The sequence below is a fragment of the Danio rerio genome, chromosome 24 (assembly GCF_049306965.1).
Source record: "Danio rerio strain Tuebingen ecotype United States chromosome 24, GRCz12tu, whole genome shotgun sequence".
Lineage (NCBI taxonomy): Eukaryota > Metazoa > Chordata > Actinopteri > Cypriniformes > Danionidae > Danio > Danio rerio.
The window spans coordinates 44,271,071-44,297,500 of record NC_133199.1 but is presented as its reverse complement, the minus strand read 5'-3'; the positions used below and the strand labels follow the sequence as shown (position 1 = coordinate 44,297,500).

The 26,430-nt window shown below is 36.1% G+C and overlaps 1 protein-coding gene across 44 annotated transcripts in view; it reads right to left on the bottom strand.

Annotated features, from left to right (window-relative positions):
* Positions 1 to 26,430, bottom strand: part of LOC100001114 (uncharacterized) — a 145,045-nt gene that overhangs the window by 79,688 nt on the left and 38,927 nt on the right. For all 44 annotated transcript variants that reach the window (XR_012399577.1, XR_012399580.1, XR_012399578.1 and 41 more), the window contains 2 exons: positions 9,082 to 9,165; positions 5,013 to 5,087 (listed from right to left, as the gene is read on the bottom strand). Coding sequence is in view for 39 of the 44 variants with exons in the window: in XM_005162923.6 (XP_005162980.3) it covers positions 5,013 to 5,087; positions 9,082 to 9,165 (159 nt within the window). In the remaining 5 variants the exon portion in view is untranslated. The remainder of the gene's footprint in view (positions 1 to 5,012; positions 5,088 to 9,081; positions 9,166 to 26,430) is intronic.

The window sequence follows — 26,430 nt, the reverse complement described above, 5'->3', positions numbered from 1 at the left end:
ATTATTATTACTATTATTATTATTGTTATAATATTATTACATTATTGTTATTATTATCATGATTGCATTATTATTATTATTATTATTATTATTATTATTATTATTAATATTAATATTTAAATTATTGTTATATTATTATTAATATTATTATTATTATTATGATTATATTATCAATATTATTATTGTTATTATAATTACTATTATTATTATTATATTATTATTATTATTATTACTATTATTATTATTATTGTTATATTATTATTACATTATTGTTATTATTATCATTATTGCATTATTATTATTATTATTAATATTAATATTAAAATTATTGTTATATTATTATTATTATTATTATTATTATTATTATTATATTATCAATAATAGTATTATTGTTATTATATTATATTATTATTATTATTATTATTATTCATATCTGGCCAATGACTCTGCACCAGCTCTATAACCAGGGAGAGAATAACCTAACTGCAGATGCACATTCGTGCAACACATTAAAAGGCATTTTCATAAAGCACTACTGGAAGTGTTTAAAATCTGTAGATGTGTTATAATAAACACCAAAGAAAGAGGCGCTTTTTGTATTTTGTTTTCTAAACTCAAGTTTGAAAGTCTGCCTTTTAGGTTCTGTGTGGTCTAGCGTGCTGTAATTAATGTTGGTGGTTTCTGCACATGTCTGTAATCTTAGGAAAAAAGAGAAATGTCTCCATCATAATCTATGCAGAAGTTATTGTGTTCCAGCTGAGGAGAGGTGCTGTACAAGCCACAGGGAGCGATCATTGTTTTCATATTTCACTATTCTTTTGTTTGATCAAACATAATTCACTGTGTTTGGAGCACGTCAGACATGTAAAAGGATTACTTATGCACATCAGCTCAAAAACAGAGGAGAAATGGCCCTGAAGCGCACAGCATAAGGTAAGAGATGACGGCTGTCTGTGCTATCTGGGGCTGCTTATTGATCATAAATGTATTGTTTTCACTTCTGCGCCATGGAAACACAGAGATTCATTCGGCAACTGTTTGATATGTAAATATAATTCAGTAAAAAGAATGCTAGAACTGTATGAGCACCGGCAAGAGCTTTCATTTGAGCTATAACTTGTACATGTGTCATATGAAAAATATAAAAATGTACCAATCTTCAATACCCAGCTCGGGTATCCAAAATACTGTGTATTTAAGTGTAAATAACTTTTGTACTGTAGAATAAAAACCAAAGTGATGCATATGTGCATAAAACATAGATTCTACACTTTCAAATGACACCACTTACAGGGGTCTGATGCAATGCTAGCCCTTTAAATCTGAAAGCGAAAGTCGATGACGTCACGGACCCGGTACAGAGTTCGCAGAGTTTAACTGGTTAAAACAAGACAATGTTTTGCTTGTCTAAAAAGTGTTTCTTGATTTAAGAAGTTTTAGATATTTAGATTAAAAACAAGACAAAAATATCCAAGTAAGAAAAGCCTATTTTGTAGTGTATTGTGTATATTTAATTTCAGATATCAGTCTGAAGATGCTTAAAGTTCCCCCAACATCAATAACACAATGGAGGTACAGCTGTGATCTCCACGAATGAGGTCTGGGGTAATTAGAGGTGTTGTTTTGCCGGACACACAATTATAGTAAAACCTAATTAACAGCCGGAGAGAGATTCAACAACATGACACTGAGCAAATAAAAGCAGATAATTAGCGAGAGACTCGGCCTGCAGCTGCAGAAGAAACAAGCTCGATCACATTAGAGAAACACTTCTCAAACAAACACAGACACACACATGAAAAAAGTAGTATTAATAGTAGTAATAGTAATAATACTAATGGGCGGCACTGTGGCCTCACAGCAAGAAGGTCTCTGGTTTGAGTTCTGGCTGGGTCAGTTGTCATTTCTGTGCGAGTTTCCTCCGGGTGCTCCGGTGGCCCCCACAGTCCAAACACATGTGCTTTAGGGGACTTGTATGGAAGCATATGAGTAGCATAATTCAATTCAAAATGTAATATGCAAAATGGCAATGCAATATGTTAAATGGCAATGTATTTCTGTATTTGAATTTGCATTTTCCAAGACATATGAGCACAGTTTGGTGCAGAATGAAAATGTAAATTAAATTACATTGTTTGCATTTCTCATTTCAAACACTGTTTTAATATGTCAATTGTATCCACATTTTAAAGCTTTATAAGTAGCAAAATTAAATTGAAAATGCTTTACACAAACTGAATTTGATGTGAATAAAGTACAAGCAGAAACTGTAGCAAAATGATCATTTAAATGTTATTTGTCCTAAATGCATTTACACTCGCGTCTAGGAAACGCAGGATTACATTTTCAGCATAACAGCATGGGATGTGTGTAGCAAAATTAATTTTGAAATGTAATACGCAAAACAATAATGCAATATGTAAATGGCAGTGTATTTCTGTATTTCAGTTAGCATTTTCCAAGACATACTGTATGTGCAATGTTTGCTGCAAAATGAAAATGAAAATGAAAAAAACATAATCCATTTTCATTTAATACATCGTGATGAATGAAAGCCGATTTGAAATTGAAAATGCATTCTGGCCTGGCCACGCCCACAGACGGCCGCCGTTGCTGCAAGGCAGGTTTTAGGTTATGTCGTCACAGCTGCAGAGAGGACTATTTGGGACATTTGGCAGCATAAACATGGCGAAGTCTGTTCCTCAGCGGCTTCGTGAAGCTGCACGAGCCCTCGAGCGTGAACTGGAAAATACTTTAGAAAACCAATCACCTCCTAGCTCAGTAAAGTTGGTCTTAGGTTTGATATTCGCGCACGCAGTTTTAGGGATCATGTGCGATTTACATCAACAGAACTAAAATGCACAGTAACGCAAAGCAGAAAAAAAATTCTAGAAGATTCCAATAAATGATTAGAGGCCAGACTGATTTAATACAGGTAGCAAAGCTACTATACCTCTAACTATATGGTACATACAATGCAGAAATAGGCAATAGCTCTTGTCAGTACACATCAGCTAAAGCCCCTTTAGGTTCTTTCGATGTAATTTGCAGATGATCCCTAAAACTGCGTGCGAGACCATTGACCATAGTGTGTGTGTGTGTGTGTGTGTGTGTGTATGGGTTCATTTTGCTGTGGCGACTCTTGATGAATAACCGTACGTTCACGCCGAAAGCAGCGAGAGCATCAAAGTAGCTGGAAGTCATTCATTTTCGATTTGAACAGATGTGTGTGTTGAGCATCAGTGAAGCATCCTGTCAGCTTTAATTGTGGGGAAAACTGAATAATTTGGAGCTTTTATCAACTAATTTTATCGTCCGGGTTTAAAATAAGTGTTGGTTACTCACTATTTTTCCATAGCGGAGTTTTCTTCTCCTATGAGAAGACCCTGCTTCTTAATTATTAATGAGAGCACGTGCTTTCTGCTGCACTGCTATCCACTGTGTCTGCATTCAGACCCGGAGGCAGGTCATTGTATAACAGTGGTTTGTTCTGCAGACACACCAAAACAAATATAGCTTAAAGGGCCATGAAACCCCCTCGTTTCAGCAGGGTGTTTTCACACCTCTACTTTGGAAAAAGTCAGAAAAGTGGGCGTGTCCAGCTCTGTTTAGGGGGGAGTGTCGGAGGAACTAAAGTGGGAGGGTGTGGGAGTGTCTATTTGGGCACGCGCGAGTTTCAGAGTCAAAAAACAGACAGGAGAAAGTGATGGTGTTTAACCTACATGGACATCTGTAGTCGAATTATTTGCCAAATTATTAAATGGTGGACTTTAACTGCAGTTTGGCTCTTTTATTCAGGGAATTCATTCATGTCCCTCCCGACAAACGTGATATTTGATTGGAGGAACTGCTCTAAGCGTGTATTTTTCATGCAATGTTTGATACCGCACGACGAATGAGAGAAAAAAAACCTCCGCATTTCCCGGAAACTTAGATGCACACGGCAGGTAGTGTCAGAAAGCCGCGTGTGTTATTCCGGTCACTAAATGCGGTGAAAATCCTACACGAGGTTAAAGTTTGGTTGTGGTGCTAACATGTTTACACTCGGTGCAATGGTTAACTTAGTTTGATACGAACAAACTGAATAAACCAAGAGCTCTGGTCGCTCACTTACCAAATCTATAGAGACAGGACAATCACCAGCAACTAGAGACGCGTCTTTATTAAGAGGAGACTACAAGCGAATCCGGATCTCAGCGTTTGCAGATGAGAACAGCTCTCAGGTGAACAATGTTCCTCCTTAGACACGTAAGTTATTGTTGTCGCGCGTCGCGTACACTGTTAATCCACACGTGACTCCAGCTGCGCTCTCAGAGAGAAAATGAAAACAAAACTTCACTGCAGCAAACTATAAAAGCAACACTTCACGCTTGTTTTGCCAACACAACGTGGCGTCTCTGTCGTCTAAACACTGTGACACTAATGAATATTAATGAAGTTGCACAATAGAGCGCGCTGATTGGTTTGAACCAAGCCTTACTCATGCATTAATGCATCACACTGTAAGACGTAATAAGACACACTCTGGCACAGACGTCCAGTCTGCACGCTGGAATACACGCTATTATGTCATGACCGTGACGCAGCTTCAAAAATTCGTTTCAAACCGGAAGTACAAATTTGCTTGAAATAAAGCAAAAGCAACCAATTTACACTTTTTAATGAAATATAGGTGTCCTAATAGTGTTTTTAGCAGTGTGGGACACATATACCACTGTCAACAGCTCAACACATGTGTTCTGGTGTTTCCTGACCCTTTAAAGGGGCTAATAATATTGACCTTATAAAGCCTTTAAAACAATTAAGAACTGCTGTAATTCTAGCCGAAATAAACCAAATAAGACTTTCTCCACAAGAAAAAATATTATAGGAAATACTGTGAACATCTGTTCAACATCATTTGGGAAATATTGGAAAAAGAAAAAAACACAGGAGGGCCAATAATTCTGACTTCAACTGCATATTCTAATATACTAATGACGTACAGTAGGTGAGGCGAGTAAATGACTGACCTGTGAACGACCCCATGGAGCTGCTGTCCATCATCATCTGAGAGCCAAACTGATCAGGACATCCAGACATCGAGACTAAAGACAGAAAGAGAAAGAGAGAGAGACTTTTATTTACATTTAAAAACATTTTAATTAATATTAAAACCTCAAAGTGCAAAGAACAACTACAAAACATCACAAGACAACATCCCAACATGCTTTAATCACGTCTCGCTAGGACTTTTGCAATTCCCTGTTTGGAGGATACATCCAAAATTCTGTGCATGTGTGTTGACACGTACTATAGCTGCGTCCCAAATGGCACACTATACACTAATGCACTATGTACTTATGCACTTACACACTCAACAGTATAGTATATGTATGTAGTGTCGTCCCAAATGGAGCACTAATGTTTAGATACTAAGCGGAAATTCAAACCGTCTCCCTGAAGACGTTTGCCAAATCAGTGAAATAAACCACCGAGTTATCAAATAATACCTGCCATCAGTATAACCAGATTCACCATCAGGAGGCGCTATAACCACTCTCATAGGAGAATTTTGCTTTCACCATCCAAAATAAATAAAGTATCCAACATGTGCGCCCGATAGCTCCGCCCCTTCCGCTACGTGAGCAAACCTGCGACTGCTGAGTGTGTGAAGTGTCCAGCATTACACACTAATGTTTACCGGCTGAATGAGTGCATCATGCAGGTAATTAAAGTGCACTTATTATTTCTAGAGTTTTCAGTGTGAACACACTACTTACACTATTTATACTACAAAATGACGTAGAGTAGTACTTAGAGTAAGTAAGCGATTTGGGACGCAGCTATAGTCTCGGTCGCACATCACTCCTATACTCCAACAGCTTCACTGGCTGCCCGTCAAGTCTCGCATTGATTTTAACATGTAAAGCGGTTCATGGTTCTGCTGCAGGTTACATTTGTGACCCTGATATCCGTTGCCTCTCGCTGTCTACCAGGGCCGGAGTGGGACACCTTTTCAGCCCTGGAGTTTCAAGCCTCAGACCGGCCCACCTCAGTTCACGACTGACTATATTAAAATAAGGTCATTTCCAATTCAGTTGCTAATTACACTATCACGTCTTTTTTTTTTTGAGAAAACAGCTGCTTTAGAACTTCAAATGTTCAACAACCCTAACAGTATTATATATCTTAACAATAAAAATGAAAACAATAAATTACTCTAACGAGGATCGAACCCGGGTCCGCGGAGTCTTAACCGAACGTGCTTACCACTGGACCACAACAGCTGTGAGTGTCATGGAGACACATTTAAGTTTTATTATCATTAAAATAGATAAAAAGAGAAGAGTTGCGATAAAATAATGAATAAAAAGGCTTTGGTCAAGTAAATAAATAAATTTAAAAAGTGTGACTGCTGAGAGCAACAGATTCTGGAGCTAGGGACACCGGCCCTCGCGGCCAAAAAACCGACCGGCCCACCGGGAATTCTCCCGGTCCTCCCGATTAGCCAATCCGGGCCTGCTGTCTACGCTCTGCCTCGGGTCCTATGCATCCTTCAGCCTCGCTGCAAACTCAGCACCATGGGAGGTAGAGCATTCTCTTTCCGTGCTGCCAAACTGTGGAATGCTCTTCCCACTAACATTAGGAATGCCGGCTCATTGGACGCTTTTAAAAAGCTTCTCAAAACTCATCTTTTTAGGTCTGTTTTTAATTTGTGAAATTTTTTATTCTTACTGTGTTTTTATTGTTCACTGTGCTTTGTTGTTTTTACTTTCTTGTAAGCGCTTTGGGTTTTAGAAAAGTGCATTATAAATAAAATATATTATTATTACTAGTTTTTTTTTTACAATGGCAATGACAGTTTATTTCAATACATTTAACAAGTTGCCTAAACTCTTAACACGATTAGCACAACATCAGTTTTTGTTGGCTCTACAATTAACACATTTCTTGTTGCTTTGACACAAAATGCATCCAGTTAACGCCAATTTAAAAGGCTTAAACTTCTTTTACACACAAGCACAACCAAGAGCAAAACGATGTCATTTTACAGTCAAATTTACCAATGCGTTCACACAGTTCGTCAGAACAGATAACACCATGTTCTAAACACAACTTATATAGGCTAAAGTCAAAGTGAATTGTGAATTGAAATACACATATATTCCCTGTATTTTTTCCATTGCCAATGAGAAACAGCTTATTGCAATGTATATAAAATCACAGCTGATGCCCTCTAGAAACCACACTCATGTGTTGAGGTTTTCCAATCACATGATCACATGTTCTAGAAGAGGAACAGCGAGTGCAGAATTGAAGATTACTTCTTTTTTGTATTACTTTGTGTTGTTTTTTGGCTATTTCTGTGTGTATATCTTGCAGTAATGTCCTTTTGTAAATAAAGTCTGTACTGCAGCAATTCTGTGTCCGTTTTTTTTTTTTTTTACATAAACTGTACATTTTATAAAGCAATTTTTTCTTCATTTTTTGCACAGAATTTTTGCAGTAAACGAAAGAAAATGCCTGCATTTACTAAACCCAACAACACAAAACTGTAGAGAGGCTTCAAATATAAGGGCAGAGCTGACACAAACTAATGCAGTTTCTGTAATGTCAGCTGATGATCCTGTTTTCATTGTCGGTGTGTTCTGATTGACTGAATGTTTCTGTTGGAGGAGAACATGTGTTAGTGTTTTGAACAATAATTTGATTTTGAAACATGTTTGCAGTGTTTGGTTAAACATGGTGTTTTGTGTTCGTTTATTATTGTATTTTAAACATTAGTTTACAGGTTTAGTTTACAATGTGTGATTTTGAGCATGAAATTAACTGTTTTGCCAAGTGTGTGTTTTAGGTGTGTTGCTGCATTAGGAGTTTAGCAAACTTGTTAAATGTACTGAAAAAAACTGTCATAGCCATTGTAAAAAAAACTGTATTATTATTATTATTATTATTATTATTATTATCCCATCAGCAACTAAATTATCACATCTCTTCTGCACATACAGCAGCATGCACAAAGCTTCACCCAAACACAATTACAGTTTAATTTCAAGTAAATACCCTGTGAGCTGATCAAAAGTATATTCCATAGAGAGAGATAAACACAAACAACAGTGTGTACGTGTGTGTGTGTGTGTGTGTGGTACAATGCTGCAGATGCTGAGCTGCATCTCAATGAGATCAGAAAAGTGACGAGTGTTTTCAACAGCACAGACACAGAAAAACAAGCAGAGCATTATTACAGCAGAGACGGACAGATGCAGATGCTCGTGTGTGTGATTTCCCAGCCTGATCCCACCAGGAAACAGATATATATTACGTTGTCAGTGTAGAGTCTGCTTCATACGAATTCAGTCGTACAAAAATGTTCATTCATTCAGTTTCCTTCAGCTTAGTCCCTTTATTTATCAGGGGTCGCCACAGCGGAATGAACCACCAACTATTCCAGCATGTTTTACAGAGCGGATGCTGTTTCAGCTGCAACCCAGTACTAGGAAACACCCATACACACTCATTCACACACACACTACTGCCAATTCAGTTCATCAATTCACCTATAGCGCATGCGTTTGGACTGTGAGGGAAACCGGAGCACCCGGACAACTGGACCCAGCTGGGATTCGAACCAGCGACCTTCTTGCTGTGAGGCCACAGTGCTAACCAACAGTTATATTATTGCACAGATCATGCATTCATTTACTTTCATTCGGCTTAGTCCTTTTGTCCATCAGGGGTCACCACAGCAGAATGAACCACTAACTATTCCATCATAAGCTTTACACAGTGGATACCCTTCCAAAGCAACCCAGTACTGGGAAACAACTATTCACTATCATTCACACACACACTCAGATACTTAGGTCAATTTAGTTCATCAGTTCCCCTATAGCGCATGTGTTTGGACTGCGGGGGAAACCGGAGCACCTGTAGGAAACCCACACCAACACGGGGAGAACATGCAAACTCCACACAGAAAAAGCTGGCCCAGCCGGCATTGAATAAGCAACCTTCTTGCTGTGAGGCCACAGTGCTAACCAGTGCAGATCATGCATAGATCATAAATGCATCAAAATGCGCAGTAGAAGCTGAGCTCACCTGACAGCAGGTCAGTTTCAGTGGTCAGATGTGTCTGGACGTCCTCTTGTTTCTCCTTCCAGGACATCAGCGGACTCGCAGCGCCTGAAAAACACAGAGAAAGTCATCTTTCCACTCAGAGCATACAGACAGTAAATCCACGTCTGTCTCAAACACACACTGGAGTATAGATGTGGCTCTCTCTGTAAAGCGCTGTGAACTCATCGGTGAGAAACTCAATCCAGGCCTGATCTGATGTGGCATTTCTGGACGCGCCACAAACCCGGCGGCTGATGCTGAAAACAGCCGACAGGACGGAGCCAAAGTCAGAAACCCAAACACAGCCGCGGGTCAGACTGTCTGAGGGTCAAAGGTCATTCAGATATGGGTTCACACACTGTCTGTGCTCTGCAGCCACAATAATGGCAGTCAGCAGGAGCATATCACACCATAATATCAGCAGTGAATCAGCAAACTCTCCTAATATATTTTTGAGTTCTCATTTATTTTTTAGAAATATTTTCCCCCCAATATTTGTACAGTATATATTGGCAGTATATATAGGCTAGTGTCAAAATGACTCGCCCTCCTGTTAAATTTGCTTTATTTTTCAAATATTTCCCAAATAATGGAAAACAGATTGAGTAATTGTTCACAGTATTTCCTATAATATTTTTTCTTCTGGAGAAAGTCTTATTTGTTTTATTTCAGCTACAATAAAAGCAGTTTTTCATTTTTTAAGCCCATTTTTAGGTCAATATTATTTTAATATATATAACATTTTTAGCACTTTAAGCAATATTAGTTTTGGATAGTCTACAGAACAAACCACTGTTATACAATGACTTGCCTAATTACCCTAACTTTACCTTAATTACCCTAGTGAAGCCTTTAAATGTCACTTTAAGCTGTATAGAAGTGTCTTGAAGAATATCCAGTCTAATATTATGTGCTGTCATCATGGCAAAGAGAAAATAAATCAGTTATTAGAGATGAGTTTTTAAAAATGTTATGTTTAGAAATGTGTTGAAGAACCTCTCCATTTAACATTCCTTGGAAAAATATATAAAAAAATTATAATAAAAATGGCATAAGATGAAACAAAAGACTAAAATAAAATAAAATAACTAGGACTAAAATAAAATATTGGACTAATATAACTAGGACTAAAATAAAATAAAATAATTAGGAGTAAAATAAGATAAAATAACTAGGACTAAAATAAAATATTGGACAAATATAACTAGACCAAAATAAAATAAAATAAAATAAAATAAAATAAAATAAAACACTAAGACTAAAATAAAATAAAATAACTAGGACTAAAATAAAATATAGGACTAATATAACTAGGACTAAAATAAAATAAAAAATATAGGACTAAAAAAAATTTAAAAATTAATAATCTTTTTAATTAATAAAATAAAACAAATAAAATAATTATATATATATATATAATATATATATATATATATATATATATATATATATATATATATATATATATATAATATATATATTATATATATATATATAATATATATATAATATATATATATATATATATATATATATATATATAATATATATATATATAATATATATTTATATATATATATATATATATATATATATATATATAATATATATATATATATATATATATAWWATATATATATATATATATATATATATATATATATAATATATATATATATATATATATATATATATATATATATATATATATATAATATAATATATATATATATATAATATATATATATATATAATATATAATATAATATATATATATATATATATATATATATATATATATATATATATATATATATATATATATATATATATAATATAATATATATATATATATATATATATATATATATATATATATATATATATATATATATATATATAATATAATATATATATATATATATATATATATATATATATATTATAATATATATATATATATATATATATATATATATATATATATATATATATATATATATATATATATACATATATATATAAACATAATACATACACACAAATAAAAATAAAATAAATGAAAATAAAATAAAATGCCGAGTTCAGACTGAATGATTTTAGCTCCGATCTCGACTCGCCAACAGGTTGAGAAATCGTAGACAAATGCCTGGTAAATCACAGGTAAATCCGTGCTCGTTCATGTGAGTAACAATCACACAGTTTGCAAAGACACGATTTGAGAGAGAGTTGCAGATGTCCACGAGATATTTGGCATGCAAAATTTCTGCAGCGGTCGACGATTCAAAATCGTGCTGTGTGAAATGTGTTCTGATTGAAAATAACATTGGCAATTACCTATAGCCAATCAGAGAGCAGCATCCAGGCCAGCAGGAGGCTGGGGAGGAGTCGTACTCACACCAGGTACAGTTGCATCGAACCGTGCAGAAGCATGATTGTCCCCTCACCCCGGACGGCCAGCACTCATACTGCCGTCTGCCTTCCGAACCAGAGCACACATACGTCATCAATGACGGACTGTTCAGTTTAACAGGAACAGAAGCGCTCTCGCTCAGCACAGTGGACATTTCTTTAGTTATATCGCGTCAGTGGTTTGATATGCGGTGACACGCAGTCAAATATTTCGCCAAACAGATCCACAATTTTTGATGTCTAAAAGTCCTGGTGCTGCAGGTATTAGGAGGTTTGCTGAAGGTGCAGCTGTGGTGCAGTGAAGGGTTTGCGTCTTTAATAAACTACAACAGTTCGGGTTCTTTGAACACCAAGAATGATTAATAAATCCATATCAAACAGTCTCTTAAAGTCATGTCACGTCTTCAGTTTCAGCCTCAGGTGTGTTTTGCACTCAAACTACAAGCGTACCGCGCCAAAGCCTAACCGAACCATGCTCTGGCACATCTCTTCCAACCAGGCCAGGGGCCCGGCCAATTGAACTACGCCTGAGCCTGATTCAGAGCACTCACACTTCTCAAACGATCCGGGAAATGAGCCTGAGCACAGTTTGGAAAGCATAGTGTGAGGAGGCCTCTTTTAGGTCTATTTAGGACCCAAGAAATGGAGAAAGAACAAGTGGAAATTTGGCAAACCGTGTCTGTTTGACGTGTCATCAGATAAATACCACAATCAGGGCCAAAAAGGAAAGAGTTTAACAGAAATTGCTAATTCCTTTTAAAAGCCATGTGCAAAATAAGTACATTTTCCAGCCCACTAAAGGCTTCTTTCTCATTATGTAGTTCAGGGGTCACCAATCTGGGTCCTGGAGGGCCGGTGTCCCTGCAGGGTTTAGCTCCAACTTGCCTCAACACACCTGCCTGGATGATTCAAGTATACCTATAACAGCTTGATTAGCTTGTTCAGGTGTGTTTGATTAGAGTTGGAGCTCAAATCTGCAGGACACCGGCCCTCCAGGAACAAGTTTGGCGACCCCTGATGTAGTTAATAACAAAAGACATACATTGTGACCTCGCGTTGTTTCCATGTCACTTCTGGCATCCGTTTGGTTGTGAGACATAGTTTGTGGGCCGAGACAAAGTTGTTGGTGATTGGTCCTACTGTAAAATCATGCAGTGTGAACCCCGCTGTCGCTGATCCATCCTGCTGCGTTAACACAGTAGAGAGGGATGCTGCCCCAGACAGTCATCGAGTGTCAAACTTCTGTGATGTATCTACTTTGAAAACCGAAACTCAGCATAAGAAGGATGATTCAAGATAATTAATAAGTATAATTAATCACTATTGCATTATTTATTTATGTTTTATTGTATTGTTACTGTTTCTGGGGAGTTTAATAATAAGTATTTGTGTTTACTGGGTCTATGATGGAAATATTCAATGACAGCACTGCCGCTGTAGGCGAGTGGAGGGATAAGGGGATGTTAAAAGGAGGTAAAATGTGTAAACTGATTGAATTGTGAAATTATTGAAGAAAAAGAAAATAAAAATTAAATCATAATACCACTATTGCACAGAACATTGAATGATTTTGTCCATTTTCTGGGATATGAATCTTTCATTTGATGCTTTAAAAACTTTTCTTTTTGTATGTGTTTAGTCAGAGACTGAAGGATCAATCTTTCCTCCACTGCAGTTTCCCTCTGCTATATTTGTGTAGACAGCGGTTCTGCCTCTCTCTATATATCCGTGTCTGTGCGCCTCCAAATGTCCCAGGAGCCCCACAGAGGCGTCTATTTTTATGGCTGTGCCAATGAGGACGCAGGCGGCGCTCAGACTGACCGAATATCCGCATCTCACCACAGCATCGCCAGAAGCAGAACCAGGCTGGGTGAACACCTGCTTCACTTTCTGACCACATCTGACACTGGGTATTATTCTGAGTCACTCGCAGCACATGTAGACAAATGCAAAAAAAAAAAAAAAAACATCTTAAAGAATGGATAAATCAAGAAAAATAAATAATTGTAATTAAATATATTATGAATAATAAGATTTAACAATTAAAAGTGACAAAAAAAAAAAAAAAAAATATATATATATATATATATATATAGTTTTAATTGTATTATTATTTTATTATTGCTATTACTACAATTGCTAATATTAATTATATTGTTCTTTTATATTGTATTTATCATTATTATTATGTAACACTATCATCATCTTCATTGTTTTATATATACATATACAATTGTATTAAAAATTTTAATAACATAAAATTATTTAATTTGAAACTATTATTATTATTATTATTATTGCTTATTATCAGCATTTATAATACGATTGTAACCACTACAACAACTAATATTCATTCATGTTCTTGTCGGCTTAGTCCTTTAATTAATCGGGGGTCGCCACAGCGGAATGAACTTATCCAGCATGTTTTTATGCAGCAGATGCCCTTCCAGCTGCAACCCATCTCTGGAAAAACTACTAATATTGGTAATAATATTAATAATAATAATAATAATAATATATTATTAATATAAATAGAAACGACTAAAAACTCAACTATTTAGTCTCCACTTCACTTCCTAATCTGTAATTGCCTCTCTGAATATCACACTAACTGTACCCAAAAAGAAAGAAAGAAAAAAATACTTATACTACTAATACTTCCCTTCTTAGACTTTACAGACCTGAAACTTGCCTATAGCACTTATTCATTGTTGCTCTTAGTTGTGTAAATTGCTTCCTTGTCCTCATTTGTAGGTCGCTTTGGATAAAAGCGTCTGCTAAATGACTAAATGTAAATGTAAATAAATAAAAGTAATAATAAAATACTAAATAATAATAATAATAATAATAATAATATCAGCAACAACAACAATAAATAAATAAATAAAAAAATTAATAAATTAATTAATAAATAAACTGACTGCAAGTCAGAATGAAGTTATAAAAAATGTATAATTGTGTGCACAGAACATTAAATGATTTTGGCCATTTTCTGGGTTATAAAACTGACATACTACTACAATTACTATGATTAATAAATCAAATTATAATAATTTTTAAATATTATCATCTTATCTTTGTTTCATATGTACATATAGTAAAAAAAAAAACTACATTTAAAAAAGTAAAAAAATAAAATTAATTAATAAACATGAAATCAGCCAATTATCAGCAATAATATAAAAATGATAATAGTAATAGTAATCATATTATTGTTATTATCATTATCGTTATCATTGTTATTATTATTATTAGCATTACTATTATTAATATTGCCATGATTATTTATAATTGTTATAATAAAGAATATTATCATAATTGTTATTAATACACTGATTTTTTAATTATTTTTATAAACAAACAAAAAAAATAAATAACAAAACAAAAAATAAATAAATACATAATGTATTTGGGATGAAGAAAAAAAACACCTCACACGATTTCAAAACTTCTTGTTTTCAAATGTACTGTATGTGTTTTCAGTTTTACACACTTATTAATAATCCAAATTATAACCATTATTTAATATCATCATTATCTTCTTCTTCATCTTTATTGTTTTATGTCTACATATACATTTAAAAATGCAACTACATAAAAAAATAACAAAATAAATGAATAAACATGAAATCATTAACAGCAATAATTAAAATGAGAACAACAACAACAATGGGTAACAACAGTAAAAGTATTGATGTTGTTGTTATAATAATAATAATAATAATAATAATAATAATAATAATAATAATAATAATAATAATAACAATAATAATAATAATAATTATTATTATTATTATTATTATTGCCATGATTATTGTTATATCCACCATAATTGTTATTGTTATTAAAATTAATAATCATAACTATAATTATTAATAAATAAATAAATAAATTACCAAATAAATAAATAAATAAATAAATAAAATAAATAAAAAATGAATGAATAAATAAATAAAAAATGAATAAATAAAATAAATAAAAAATGAATGAATAAATAAATAAAAAATGAATAAATAAATGAATAATAAATAAATAAATAAATAAATAAACAAATAAATAATGTAAGTGGGATGAAAAAAACCTCGCTTCATGAAATGAAAAACTCTGTGTGTGTGTGTGTGTGTGTGTGTGTGTGTGTGTCCTCTGTCTGACCCCACAGATGTTTAAACTCAACCTCTCCTCCTCATCTATTAGTGTTTCTCCACCGCAGGAGGCATAAAACTGCTGCTGCAGATTAAAGCGCTTCTGTAATGCTGACAGCTTACAAATGATTTAAATACATCACAAATCTTCAAAAGGCCAATCCTAAGAGCGAAGAGGCAGGGAAAAGCACCTCTGCAGACAGGGATTATGGGAAACGGCTGCTTCATCGGGACAGAAACATCCACAAAACTGACCTGGGATCAGATTAGACTCAATGAAAACAACTTATGCAGAATTAAGAGCCACGGGAATGAGACGATCAGGAGAAGATGAGGCCAAAGCTTTACTAAAATACTACAGCAACAGCAGAAGACGGGTCAACAAACGGACAAAATACACACACACACACACACACACGATTTACTTTATATGTATAATATATTGGTCATTTTTATTTGTCGGTTTGTATGTGTGTGTATTATCAATATTTGCACTCATTTTGAAATGCATTATGAGCTTTCTATAAAACAGGTTTAATATATATTTTAATATAATATTTGTATTAAAATTGTAATTATACACTCACCGGCCACTTTATTAGGTACACCTTACTAGTACCGGATTGCACTCGCTCTTTGTCTTCAGAACTGCCTTAATCCTTCATGTCAGAGATTCAACAAGCTACTGGAAATATTCTTCAGAGATTTCGCTCCATATTGTCATGATAGCATCACACAGTCGCTGCAGATTTGTCGGCTGCACGTCCATGATGCCAATCTCCTGTTCCACCACATCCCAAAGCTGCTCTATTGGATTGAGAACTGGTGACTGTGGAGGCCATTTGAGTACAGTGAACTCATTGTCATGTTCAAGAAACCAGTCTGAGATGATTGAGCTTTATGACATGCTGCGTTATCCTGCTGGAAGTAGCCATCAGAAGATGAAGACACTGTGCTCATAAAGGGATGGACATGGTCAGCAGCAATACTCAGGTAGGCTGTGGCGTTGATGCTCAATTGGTACTAATGGACCCAAAGAAAATCTCCCCCACACCATTACACCACCACCACCAGCCTGAACCGCTGATACAAGGCAGGATGATCCATGCTTTCATGTTGTTGAGACCAAATTGTGAGCCGAGCATCCGAATGTGTCAGCAGAAATGGAGACTCATCAGAGCAGCAACGTTTCTCCAATCTTCTATTGTCCAGTTTTGGTGAGTCTGTGTGAATTGTAGCCTCGGTTTCCTGTTCTTAGCTGACAGGAGCGGCACCCGGTGTGCTCTTCTGCTGCTGTAGCCCATCCGCCATGTTCAGTCACTTAAATCTCCTTTCTTCTCCATTCTGATGCTCGCTTTGAACAGCATGCAGATCGTCTTGACCATGTCTACATGCCTAAATGCAGTGAGTTGCTGCCATGTGATTGGCTGATTAGAAATTTGCATTAATGAGCAGTTAGACAGGTGTACCTAATAAAGTGGCCGCGAGCGTAAATTACATTGTTAAAATATAGTAGTATTTAAACATGAGCTCTGTGAATAAATATAAAAGAATGGATTACTGTTTACTTTATGACTTGCTATATTTAATATAGAGTATTCATTCATTTTCTTGTCGGTTTAGTCCCTTTATTAATCCGGGGTCGCCACAGAGGAATGAACCGCCAACTTATCCAGCAAGTTTTTACGCAGTGGATGCCCTTCCAGCCGCAACCCATCTCTGGGAAAATATAGAGTATTCTATAATACAAAAATAATTATATATGTAATAAAAGTTTACAAAAAATGACAGACAATAACACAATTAAATATTGCAATATACCGTTTTAAGTTTATCTATAGTATTTTTTACCTTCTTTACAGAAATGACTAGTATTCAGCAAACAGACCACAATAAATCACATCACATTTACATTATAATCATAATTAACAATACTATATATTTATATAGAGCGACACGGTGGCTCTGTGGCCTCACAGCAAGAAGGTTGCTGGTTCGAGTCCCAGCTGGGTCAGTTGGCGTTTCTGTGTGGAGTTTGCATGTTCTCCCTGTGTTGGCATGGGTTTCCTGTGGTTTCCCTTACAGTCCAAACACATGCACTATCGGGGAATTGATGAACTGTGTGTGTGTGTGTATGTGTGCGTGTGTTTGTCAGAACTGGGTTGCAGCTGGAAGAGCATCTGCTGTGTAAAATATATGCTGTAATAGTTGGCAGTTCATTCCATTGTGGCGACCCCTGATGACTAAGGGGATTAAGCCGAAGGAAATTGAATGAATGAATATATTTATACAACAAACATACATGCATACATACACTACCTGACAAAAGTGTTGTCGCCTACATAGGTTTGAAGAACACAACACAATAACCTGACTTCTAGTTAATTAGTTGGTATCAGAAATGTCTTATATAAAAGGCAAAGGCCTCTAGATGACGCTTATTTGACCCCAATAAAATATTATCATGCCTTGATTTCATAAGTACAGTGCGGTCTGACTTTGCTTAGACTAAAGTGTCATCACTGAACAGAAATAATGTCCAGTATAGAATATAAAGTCCTGCTGCAGTGGAGACAGAATGAATATTGTGTCTGACTCCATCATGAGCTTGGAGGACTGCATCCATACATCTCTGACATGAGTCAAATCACTGATTAATAAAGTCATCTGGAATGAAGAAGAAAGCGTTCAGCAGGATCCCAGAGTTCATCAAGATCCTTTGTGTTCATCTTCAACGCCTCCTCCTTCATCTTACACCAGACATGCTCAATAATGTTCATAACTGGTGACTGGGCTGGCCAACCCTAGAGCAGCTTGACCTTCTTTGCTTTCAGGAGCTTTGATGTGGAGGCTGAAGTATGAGGGGCGCTCTCCTGCTGGAGAATTTGCTCTCTCCTGTGGTTTGTAATGTAATGGGCAGCACAAATGTCTTGATACCTCAGGCTGTTGATGTTGCAGATCTCTCGCACACCCCCATACTGAATATAACCCCAAACCATGATGTTTCCCTCACCAAACTTGACTGATTTCTGTGAGTAGGTCTTCTGCTGTATGTTTGATGATTGGGATGCAGTTCAACAGATGATTCATCAGAGAAATCCACCTTCTGCATCTTTTCCAAATGATCAACTAGAAGTCGAGTTATTATTTGATTAGATCCACGGCAAGACTTGTGTCAGGTAGTGTATATGCATAATTTACTCAAATTTAAAACTGAGAAATGAGTATACATATTTCCATTGTTATATATTTGTATAGTATTATGTTGTTTGAAAATGCAGAAATCACAATTTAATAAACTCACTGCCTACGGCCAAACTAGTGCATGAACTCAACATTATTTTCATCACGATAATAGAGGAGAGAAATGAGCTACGAGTGCTTTCAGTGCGTCTTTACAGATCTGTGTTGTTGTCAATGTTTTGGGCACAGCTGGATCAGAGCCGGACTCGGAGCTCCTGGTCCTCTGGAGAATCAGGGACGCAGGACTCCAGATCCAGCACATCTGCTGTGGGACGTCCAGCACTAAAACAGACTCAAGTAGGCCAGGCTGACCCATATAGAGCTCCCGCGGGACACACCGCGCGCAGACACACACACACCACTGCTGGAGTCACACCACTAAAACTACAGCCCTGGGTCAAGATGCAGTCCCACAGAAGCTTCCGATGCTATATCTTCAGTTGTTCTCTGATAACTGCATAAACTGTAGGAAAGTATATGTTCATTACCAGTCATTTCAACAGGTAATTTAATTTATTTACGGTTGTTAATGGTCTCGTCTCGCATTCCCTTTAAAGGGTCACGAAACACCAGAACACATGTGTTTGAGCTGTTGACAGAGGTATATGTGTCCCACACTGCTAAAAACACTATTAGGACACCTATATTTCACTAAAAAGTGTAAATTGGTTGGTTTTGCGTTATTTCAAGCAAATTCGTACTTCCGGTTTAAAACAAATTTTTGAAGCTGCGTCACGGTCATGACATAATAGCGTGTATTCCAGCGTGCAGACTGGACGTCTGTGCCAGAGTGAGTCTTATTACGTCTTACAGTGTGATGCATTAATGCATGAGTAAAGCTTGGTTTAAACCAATCAGCACGCTCTACTGTGCAACTTCATTAATATTCATTACTGTCACAGTGTTTAGACGACAGAGACGCCACGTTGTGTTGGCAAAACAAGCGTGAAGTGTTGCTTTTATAGTTTGCTGCAGTGAAGTTTTGTTTTCATTTTCTCTCTGTGAGAGCGCAGCGGGGGTCCGTTCTTCGTACCTCGCTTAAATGATCTAAGATTATTTGGCAGATCCTGGATCTTTTCATCTTGATACCTGATCTCTCGCTAATTTGGTTCTTCAAACAAGTTCGCGAATCAGATTAGAATGTCTGGATGAACTGATCTGAGATCGCTGCGTGTGTTGTGAAGGACAGATCTATCGATCCTCGAAATCATGATCAGCAATGCAACGATTGGCTGACGGCACAGCAGCGTAATGACATCATCTGATTAATATTCAATTATCCATGTGAGCAAAATTACATCAAATTAGCAGTAAACGGCTTGTTAAATATGACACGCAATAACTTTCTACATTTGTTGTGAGCTGCAGGCTTTACTCTTTCATGTGTCAAGACAATAGTATTCATCGTGTATTTCAATGCAAATCAATGTATTTAGTTCCACATTTAGAAAAGATTTTCTTCATTATAGTAGCCGTTTTTTAATCGGTGTAAAGAATAACTGGTTGTTTACAAAAGCAGTTTCATACTGGTAAAGGCGTCTGCAACTTTTGTGAAGCATCAAATCACTGGCATAATAACTATCAAAACATGTTTATGACTGCATAAATGTATTATTGCTTTAAAAAAAAAATTCTATTATACACAATTTGTACTAAAGCGATCTAAAAAGTTCATATCAATAAGTTTTCTCTTTGCACCACCAGGTGGCAGTCTTTGTATTTTCATTTCGAGGGTGCAGATTCCATACATTTTATTAATATGTATAACTTTATTAATGACTATAACTTTATATATATAGTTTAAAAGTATGTACCATTTTCCCAAGTGTATATAACTACTACTGTAAGAAAATATCAGAATTGGGAACATACTTTCTGTATTATCTTTGCTTAAACTGAGCCGATCTAATCCTGTTTATATGAATTAAACCTGCTCCCGATCAGGTTTGACCTAGCAGAACTGTTGCCATGACAACATCTCTCGGATCAGCTTTGAAGAACGAAACGATCCTGGATCGTGTCAAATCGTCAATATCCAAATCCAGCTAACTGAGTAATCCACGTACAAAGAACGGACCCCTGGAGTCACGTGTGGATTAACAGTGTACACGACGCTCGACAACAATAACTTACGTGTCTAAGAAGGAACATTGTTCACCTGAGAGATGTTCTCATCTGCAAACGCTGAGATCCGGATTCGCTTGTAGTCTCCTCTTAATATCATCTCCAGGTTGGAGGAAAGTCCTTACCCCAGGTGAAGGAGTTTAAGTATCTCTGGGTTTTGTTCACGAGTGAGGGAGGCATGGAACATGAGATTAACAGGCGGATTGGTGCAGCGGCAGCAGTAATGCGGTCGATGTACCGGTCCGTTGTGGCGAAGAAGGAGCCGTGCCAAAAGGCAAAGCTCTTGATTTACCGGTCAATCTACATTCCTACTCTCACCTATGGTCATGAGCTTTGAGTCATGACCGAAAGGACAAGATCTCAAATACAATCGGCTGAAATGAGTTTCCTTCGAGGGGTGGCAGGGCGCACTCTTATGGATAGGGTGAGGAGCTCTGACACCCAGGAGGAGCTCTGAGTAGAGCCGCTGCTCCTCCACATTGAGAGAAGTCAGCTGAGGTGGCTCGGGCATCTGTTTCGAATGCCTCCTGAACGCCTACCAAGGGAGGTGTTCCAGGCATGTTCCACCGGGAGGAGGCCTCAGGGAAGACCCAGGACATGCTGGAGGGACTATGTCTCTCGTCTGGCCTGGGAGCGCCTTGGGATCCCCCCGGAGGAGCTGAAAGTAGTGTCTGGGGTTCTCTCCTAAGACTGCTACCCCTGCGACCCGGCCCCGGAAAAGCGGCAGAAAATGAATAATTGAATGAACAAGTGGTTGTAATTAGAGTGCATTGCAAAACTTAAAAAATAAAAAGTTATTTCACATTTTAAGTTTTTAGTTACTGTACCCTTTAAATCATTCTACAAAGTATTACAAAAGCAAACCAACTACGTTTTCAAGCCGTTTCAAGCGCTTTAACCAAACATCGAAGCACTCAACCAACGCAGTAACAAACAAGCAATTAACCTGATTTCCAGGAGGAGGACAGAGTTTAGAGAGAGTCAGATACAGTGGACAAAAACTTTATTAGCTTTGTGTGGCGCTAGAAAACTGGACATGTACATCATCAGAGGTCATGAAAACGACAGCAGTCAGTGAGCAGAGCGTGCATGTGTGTGTGTGTACGTGTGAAAACAGTCAGATCATCACTTTTGCAGAACCGAACAGAGCTTCAGAGGGGTTGTTCAGCAGCATAGAAACATTAGCTCAAATAACAGTATGAGATTTGACAACTTCAGGGGGGAAAATAACATTAATAATTATAATTTGGCCAGTCGAACATTCTCAGTGTATTATGCGTGTTTGAGAATGTTTTGTTTTATTAGATGTACATCTGGTACCATTTCAATCAAACTTGATATAAAACCTATTATTCATTACTTATCGATTCCATCTAAAAGATCTTTAGAGTATTGTCTTCAGAAATCGATTAGAATATGAAAAGTTTAGTTTTTTTGTAATTAAAAATTAGGAGTATTTGATGATATATTCATTTCCTTTAAAACATTGGCATTTAGTGGTCTGTATATAAACAGGTCTTTTAACATTAAAGCAATATTTTATGCAAAAAATAGGCTATAAATCCAAATATTTAAATTTGAAACAAAAAAAATGTAATTCATCAAGTTTACATAATAAAAGAAAAACTCAAACCACTTTAAACTGGGAATTTTCAAGTGATATAAAATGTTCCCTGGTTATATATTCAAATGATAACAGCAGCTAGTTTATTATGCAGAAATAACAATTTAATAAATTCACAGCCTAAATAAGAAAAAAATCAACATTATTTCAATTATTTTAAGTTCAATAAACACAATCAATAATCAATCAATCAAAGTGAGATGCATGAGAAAAAACATGAGCTAAAACTAAGTCAGACCTGAAATAAACTGAAATCAAGAGCAACAAAACTTCAACTAATAAATAAAATTGATTGGATGTGCATTAAATCAAATAAATTGTTAATTTTATACTTTAATATTACGTGACCGGCTCTATAGGTATCAAAACACACACACTCACTCAATGATCTCACTGAGCAGTCACATCTGCACTGATCTGTCTGGACAGTCTGATAGTAGACTTATATAAACGACACTGTGTGTGTGTGTGTGTGTGTGTGTGTGTGTGTGTGTGTGTGTGTGTGTGTCAGTTGAGGTCTCCAAGAGCAGTGAGCTTTAACATGGCCAGACAAGAGGACGAAGGAACGTGTGTGTGTGTGTGTGTGTGTGTGTGTGTGTGTGTGTGTGTGTGTTGCATATGCATATATTTGTGAATTTTTATTTCATGTAATCAATTAAAGCAATGAGAACACAAGTATCTTTGGGCGACTGCTGTATGACAATTAACAAAGAATGTCCATCAGACTGATGTGTGTGTGTTTGTGATGCTTATTAACATGCAAACGACAGCTAATGTGATTGTCACTACAAATAAAGCTCTCTTTAGTCAAGAAACATCAACATGAAGCTGCATTCACAAACAGTTCGATTTCAATAATGCAACATTTCAGACAGGGACAGAACATTCAGAGATGGTGTCCCTTTAAATATGGCTTTGAGGTATGCTGTAGTGCATACAAAAACATACAAGAAACAAGGTAACTTACACATCATGTTGACTTGAATTGGACTAAAGTGCATGCATTCGCTGAAAGAGGCCTGAAAGTCAGCAAATCGAGTGTGTGTGCGCGCGTATGTGTGTGTTCTGTTTTATGTGATTTACTAGGACACAAAATTGTATAATGACATGGGTATGACCTCGTTATTACACTGTTAAGTTGGTTTACAAGGACATGATTTATAATTCTTATTGGAAAATGCTTAAAAATCATGCTTAACTGGATCTTTTGGCATTTTAAATTTGCCAGTTTCCAAGTGAGGGTTGGTTTTAGGGGTATTACACTAAATAATAAGCAATTTTTACAGAACAGAATAAATTTCACTTATAGGGAGTCCTTGTAAACCACATATACGTTATAAGTATATACACAAGTATGGGTGTGTATGTTTGGATTCTGAGGCTGAACTTAGCAAGTGTGTGTGTGTGTGTGTGTGTGTGTGTGCGCAGGACATGCGTGTTCTGGTTGATGTGGTTTACAAGGACAGAAATTAGTATAATGACATGGGTATGGGTACCTACAGTAGGTATTTCACTGATAAGGTGGTTTACAAGGACATGATTTATTATTCATAATTCAAAATGCTTAAAAATCATGCTAAACAGGGTTTTTCGGGCTATATAATGAGCAGTTTTACAGTACAAATTACATTTCACCTATAGAAAGTCCTCATAAACCATATATACATTATAAGTATATACATATAAGTATGTGTGTGTGTGGGTGTGTATGTTTGGATGCTGAGGCTGATGTTGGCCAGTGTGTACATGCATGTTCTGGTTTATGTGGTTCACAAGGACATAAATGTGTATAATGACATGGGTATGGGTACTTACAGTATGCATTACTCTGTTAAGGTGGTTTACAAGGACATGATTTCTAATTCATAATTCAAAATGCTTAAAAATCATGCTTAACAGGGTCTTTATGGGCATGTAAATTTGGTTAGTTTCCACTGAGGGTTGTTTTAAGTGGTAGAGTTGTATAATGAGCAGTTTTACAGTACAAATTACATTTTACCTATAGGAAGTCCTCATAAACCATATATACATTATAAGAATTTACATACAAGTATGTGTGTGTATGTTTAGAATTTTGTCGCTGATGTTAGCCAGTGTTTGTGTTCTGGGGTATGTGGTTTACAAAAACATAAATCTGTATAATGATATGGGTACAGGTACCTAAAGTAGGTATTGCATTGTTAATGTGGTTTACAAGGACGTGATTTATAATTCTTAATTCAAAACGCCTAAAAATTATGCTAAACAGGGTCTTTTGGAATTTAAATTTGACCACAGTTTTCTGTGGGGGTTGTTTTTAGTGGTAGAGTTATATAATGAGCAGTTCTACAGTACAAATTACATTACAGCAATGTGAAGTCCTTGTAAGTCCATATATACGTTTTTAAACATACACATAACTTAAGCATGTGTATGTTTGAATGCTGTGGCTGATATTAGCCAGTGTGTGCATATATGTTCTGGTTTATGTAGTTTGCAAAGACATAAACCTGTATAATGACATGGCTATGACACTGTTAAGGTGTCTTACAAGGACATGATTTAGTATTAATAACTCCAAACCCTTAAAAATCATGCTTAACAAGGTCTTTAGAATGTGATTGTCATATATAATATAATATAAGAAGTTTTTACAGCACAAATTAAATTACACCAATGGGGAGTCCTCATAAACCACATACACAAGAGTGTGTGTGTACTGTATGTTTGGATCCAGAGGCTGATGTCAGCCGGTGTGTGTGTGTGTGTGACTGTGCCCTGTCATCAGCAGATATATCAACTCTCACTCTGAGCTATGATTCCCTCAAAAGATCTGTTTTCCTATGAGCCTTTGGGGGGACGTGTGTTTGTTGCTGCTCTACAGTCAGCCTCAGATGACTTTGCCAAAAAGGAGGAAGAGGAAAGGGTTTCTTTGACCCTATAAAACCTACCAAATCATATCTGATGACAAATTATAGGAGTAAATTTACTTACAGTCACTCAAAAAGTTATGTTTGCTGTTTATTCAAACGACTAATGTAAAAGGAGCTGATACAACAATAATTGAGGGGTTTTCTAGACAAAACTTAATTGTTACATGTTCAATCCACTTAAATTTGTACCAACTAATATGTTAAGTAAATTCCTTCATGTTCTCCCAACACAAATCGATTGCATTTGTACAGTGCTGATACGGTGTAAAGCGTGAGACCCAAATTCTCAATACAGGATACTAAATTTAAAAAACAAAACAAAAGCAACATTGAGTATGTTTACATGGACACCAATAATCTGATTTTAATACGATTAAGACGACACTCTGATTAAGAGACCACCATGTAAACTGCGTAAGGTCATTTTGTATGACCTTAAAACGACTATGGTCATAATCTAACAAAGCAGAAATAAAATGAAGACATGAGGAGTATGCTGATTTCAGTGGCATTACTGAAGTGCAGTACAGACATGTAAACACAGCAATCAAACCATTACCATCGTGTAAGACTTTCTCCGCATTTTGACACTACCCTCTGCACCTACTATAGTTAGTGTCAGTGAAGGACCAAAGACACATGCATTGCAAAATGGGGAGGAATTCTATGGCGTGCAATATTAAACTCCATTAAAACTACACTCTTCCAGGAGTTCCTCGTATCCAATATCTGGTTTGTCATGGTGGGTGTGCATGAAATGTTCCTGAATGAAAGTGAAAGTGCCGAACTGCAGGTAAAGTCGACAAATTAAAAATGAAAGATCTGAAATTACATGAAACTCCAGAGGAAATGTGTATAGTTCAATTAACATCAT